This window comes from Balearica regulorum, chromosome 17 (genome assembly GCF_011004875.1).
Source record: "Balearica regulorum gibbericeps isolate bBalReg1 chromosome 17, bBalReg1.pri, whole genome shotgun sequence".
Classification (NCBI taxonomy): Eukaryota; Metazoa; Chordata; class Aves; order Gruiformes; family Gruidae; genus Balearica; species Balearica regulorum.
In genome coordinates this window covers 9,753,962-9,759,110 of record NC_046200.1, presented here as the reverse complement: position 1 = coordinate 9,759,110, position 5,149 = coordinate 9,753,962, and the positions used below count along the sequence as shown (strand labels likewise).

The window sequence follows — 5,149 nt, the reverse complement described above, 5'->3', positions numbered from 1 at the left end:
GCTGTTCTCAAAATAGTGGGGACTCACAGTCCACTTCTTAATGTGCTCACAAGACCAACTGCTGCTACTTGCTCTTTTGTCTGAGGCTCTAGTGGAGAGCTGAGATGCTGACTGCCCTGCAAGGGAAGTCCCCACGTCCCCAGAGGTGACCCTGCTCTCCCTCCAAAGGTAGCCCAGGTAAAGGTTGCCCTTTGGGCACCAATGTCACACCCCATCTTCTTGAGCCCAAACAATCCAGTGCCTTCCACAAAAAACAGTAACCCTGTTCAGGGATTGGTTTAGATGGTTTTATTTTTATGTGAAATCATAAATACAAAATAAAAATAGTAAACAAGTGCTATAGATTTCTCTTTTCATTGGGATGAGGTTCAGGTCTGATCCTGAGCACTTCCAAGTCTTAAAGTTCAGGACTAGGTCTTTGCTCTTGGAAAACAAAACATAGCAAAAACCACCTTACACTTTTACCTTGAAGCCAGTGACATTAATAACAGCATTCTCTTGGGTTATTTTTTAAAGCACAGCAACAAGTAAGTATACTGAAGGATGAGATTAAATACAAAAATATTTTTAAAAGTGGGCCCCACTTCCTGCTAATATTGTTGGGTGCTACCCCACTGACCTCAGCAAAACCTTGTTACATCAGCAGCAAGTTTTTGGTAGGATGACGCTGTGTTTACTAGTACATACACAGCACTGGCTTCTTCCAAGAGGTCTTGTTGTATAATTGTTTCAGATTTTGGTTTTAAGTTGATCCAGCCCTGCTGTGACACAAAACTATCTATCAAGAAATTTGGCTTGTTAAAAAAAAATTTCCCTTCTAAGGCATGGGTTTTCCTCCTTCTCCCCAAGACACCAGTTTTGATTTGACTTTAAAGGCTAGCAATGAACTGCCCAGAAAGACTTCATCTTTTGGTCACAGCCCAAATCCTGCAGCACTTCTGAAGGCTTGACAGTAAAGATACATGCAGGTGTGTCTGTTAGTGGGGGTTGGTTTTTAGTTCTGTAAATCTGAGACAAAAGACAGCAAGGTCCAGGATTTGGGCTAATATCTGTTGACTCATTTGCTAGACATAAGAGAGCTGAGTGAGGGTGTAGCATGTCTATGGACTGGGTGACAAATACAGTTGGACAGTATCACTTAAAATAAAAATAAAGTAACCATGAAACAAATAAAGGCACCAATCCACATAACAAGCCAACTTTGGTAGATTTCTTGCAAAATATATGCATTTAAATACATTTACAGTTTACAAGGTTACACTGTTTAAAAAAAAGTTGCAATGATGAAATATGGAATATTTCATTCTTGTACCAAAACTACGTATCACATCATAACAACATTATAGCTTTTATTTAAATTGAGATGGTATAAGAGCTGCACCTCTTTATAGAACAAAACTAGTTCTAAACATATTGCTCTGCTTTTGTATTGTCTGATGGGCTCAGACCCTGCAAGGTATATGTTTAAAAACTGAAAGCAGTTACCTTTAAAAGGGTAAATCATGTGCTCAATATTAAATATCAGTATTTGCAGAGGCAAGGCTTTAGTCTCTCAGGTCTGTATACACATTGATAGCACTGGGGTTTTAAATTTGCTAAGCAAAGCAAGAACACAGTCAATGTAAATCTGTCACAAACCCACAGCTATGGTTAGCCTGTAAGTCTCAGCATTATCAGAAACTTCTAAGAGTTAATGCTCAGATTAGGTGTGCGCTGTATTGCTACACGGTTGTGAGGGACCCACGAGGTCGTAGCATTGGACTCTGAGGAATACAAACACCGCATTTCCTCACTAACTCTTGGCAGAAATCGCCTTATGGCGACACAGATGCTCCACAGTTTGTAGCAGAATTCTGTGTTGATTTAAGAGTACAAGTGATTTGCATGGAAGAGTATCACATCACCCATTAAACCCTCCTTTAAAAAAAGTTTGTCTCTGCAGTGTAAAATGAAAAGATATATGCTAATATTCCAGGCTGTGGCAAAGTTCGGCAGATGTTGAGCTTAGAAAATGAGAGTTATGTTGCCCAGAGCATCTTCCTTCCAGTCTGCACAGTGTTAGCAAGGCAATATGGAGGAGCTGAGAGCTGCAAGAGCCATGACTTCCCATCTCCTGATTAGCCTGCACAAAGTCTCAGTCAACGTATTTGGTAAAATTCTTCTAGCAATTTCTTTGCCTGATTTGGTAAATGAAGGAAAGCACATGTTAACAAAATTATGGTGGAGAGCCAACCAACTGCACATCCAACTGAACACACAATTCAAAACTGGCAGCAAGCAGGGCTCAGCAAGATGGCCATGAAAGCTGTCCATACCCCAACCAGCAATATTAAGTGCAATTTTTATGTTTCTAGTCTCCTGTGGTACAGATGAGAGGACGCAGAGGGATGCCCTGCTGGAGCCAGGACAGACAAAGATCTCCTGGGTCTCCTGAATCTAATTCTCCAATAATTCTGGCAAAGCCTTTATATTCAAGTAAAAACAGAACAGAAACTGATGAAGGAAAAGGGATGAAGAACCTCAAAGGGAAACCTAGTATAATCTGGTTTGTACTCCGCTACAAGACAGCAGCCACCTGAAATGTCTTTCAAAGGTTTCAGACATAGACCAATGCACTTCTGAGGGACTGAAACAACTGAAGAAAATCAAATACCCTTCTCCAAACAGTTACTTGCCTACGGGATTAAGGACCAAGATTAGTATCATGCGTTAGACAGAATCCCTCGTTTAGTTGCCCAAATAGAAGAACAAAACTCCCCTAACCAGTGAAAGTCCCAGCGGGAACAGCCAGATGCAGATTTTCAGGAGAGACAACGAAGAAGGGAAGCTTCTCCTCGGCGACAGTGCACACCCGACGGCCCGGTCCCACCAGCCACGCGGTGCCCCGAGAGGTACCAGCAGCAAGAGCGGGCGGTGAAGTACTCACAAGTCTCTCCCGGTAACGCCGGGGAGGGCCGGGAGCTGCGGCGGGAGCCGGGCGGGCGGGCGGCGGCGGAGCCCGGACGGGGCGTCCCGGCAGAGGCCGCCGCGGCTCGCCCGGGCTCCTCGGTTACCCCAGCCGCCCCGGGCCGGGGAAACGCTGGTTCGGCTGCGCTGTGCGGCCGGGTAGGGCTTTGCTCGCCCCGGCACCGCTGTCGGTCGATCGGTCCCGGGTCCCCGGCAGCGCCGAGCTCGCCGCTGCCCGCAGCAGAGCGGCCAGACCCGCCGGGGAGCGGAGCTGGCGGGCAGCTGGACGCTGCCCTGCCTAGGGCTGCCGCTTTACGGAGGGCACCGTTAAGAAGAGACTCTAGGCAGGGGAGCGCTGGAGCTCACCGCAGACGCTCCCGGCGCGGTGCCCTGTGTCGGCCGGCGGAGCGCGGCAGCGCCGGCTCGCAGCCGTCTGTCCGTGTCCCCGCAGGGTCGAGGGAGCGGGGCAGCCCCGCTCAGACGTAGTTCTTCTTGTCGTACTCGCCGTTGGAGGTGGGCCGCCGCGGCGCCGAGTACTTGACGGGGAAGGAGGTCTCGTCGCGCTGGGAGCAGGAGCAGCAGCAGATGAGGCAGCCCCCGAAGAGCAGCAGGGCCGTAGCCGCCCAGCCGATGTAGAGCGCGGCCCCCATCTCCCGCTTCTTGGACGGCGGCACGGTGGGGTCGTAGAAGTCGCTGATGACGATGTTGGCGAACCAGCAGAGCGGGACGAGGACCAGGACCCCGCAGAGGATGTAGATGGCCCCGCCGGCGATCACGATGCGGGACTTCATCTTGCCGGGCCGGATGCAGTTGGTGCACTGCGCACCGACCACGGTCACCATGAGCGCCACCAGCCCCAGCAGAGCCACGATGACGGTGAGGGCCCGGCCCGCCTGCACCTCGGGCGGCAGCGCCAGGATGGAGTCGTACACCTTGCACTGCATCTGCCCTGTGCTCTGCACCACGCAGTTCATCCACAGCCCTTCCCAGATGGTCTGCGCCACCACGATGTTCACATCGATGAAGGCCGACACCTGCCACATGGGCAGCCCGCAGGCCAGGATCACCCCCACCCAGCCCAGGATGCCCAGCCCCAGCCCCAAAATTTCCAGCGCCGCCGAAGTCATGATGCTGCTGCTGCTGCCGCCGCCGCCCCACCAAAGTCTCTGGAGAAAAGACGGCTCTATACCACTCACTCCTGGGCTGCTGCTGGCTGTGGGAGCTGCCGCCGGGCAGCGCTATATGAGGAGCCGCAGGGCGCCCTCCCACCGCCCTCCCTCCCTCCCGGCCCGGCCCTTTCCCGCGGAGGGGGGCTCGCACAGCCACTGGTGGGCGGCAGCACCGCCCGCGGCGGGGGGGAGCGGCGTGGGGCCGGAGGCGGGGCGCGGCGCCCCCGCTGGTCGCGGCTGCCGGGGGGGCTGCCGCTGGAGCCGGCGAAAGGTTCATCTGGTCGCCTCCCGGCTCCGGGAGGAGCTCGCAGGAACTCTGCCCGCTCCCAGGAAAGCTTGAGGCTGGAGGAATCTCCTCCCGGATTTCGGCCGCTCAGACTTCTTCCTTTGAGTCCCGTTATCTGTGTATTTCCTATTTACTGATAAAGTTACAGCCAGACCTTCGGACAGGTCTTGGCAATGCAGGCACCCAGGAGTATGGACGTCCTGATTATCAGAGCCTAATAGATCATTTCCCAAAAGACTGAGCATGCTGACCAGATCATTTCCCAAAAGACTGAGCATACCAACTGCCCTGCACATCTTTCTCTTGCACGTTGTGACAGGCAAAAGTGCAAGCAACCACCACCAAACACCTTAGGAACTACCCTGAAAAAGAAAGCGCTTGGAACGTGGGATCTACACATCATCTATCAGTACCAACAGATTCTTTAATTCGTCCAGGAAGAATAATCACTTTTAGGTTACACCAGGCATGAAACTCTATTTGGAGCTGAGAGCAAGACATTCTATTTAAATACCTTGCCATCCACATTTAAAAATTAACTTTACTGGTTTAATTTGTCAAGTACATTTTGAGTCTTTATGGTGTGTCAACGAGTTAAGTGCCTGTATCAAAGAGTGTGTTTGCAAGAGGTTTTGCCATCAGGCTACGTAGACATTGTAATGGCTGCTCTTTCTTCATGGACCACTGGCATCTTGGATTGTTCTTGCAAGGAAACCTTGGTTAAACCCCTGCAGGCCAACAGCAGCTC

General features: G+C 51.0%; 1 protein-coding gene across 1 annotated transcript; it reads right to left on the bottom strand.

The window, feature by feature from the left end:
- Positions 1-273: 273 nt before the first annotated feature.
- On the bottom strand, positions 274-4,171 carry CLDN5 (claudin 5). Its single transcript, XM_075769431.1, has one exon. The coding sequence runs from the start codon at positions 4,071-4,073 to the stop codon at positions 3,423-3,425; it is 651 nt and encodes a 216-aa protein (XP_075625546.1). The 5' UTR covers positions 4,074-4,171; the 3' UTR covers positions 274-3,422.
- Positions 4,172-5,149: the final 978 nt, after the last annotated feature.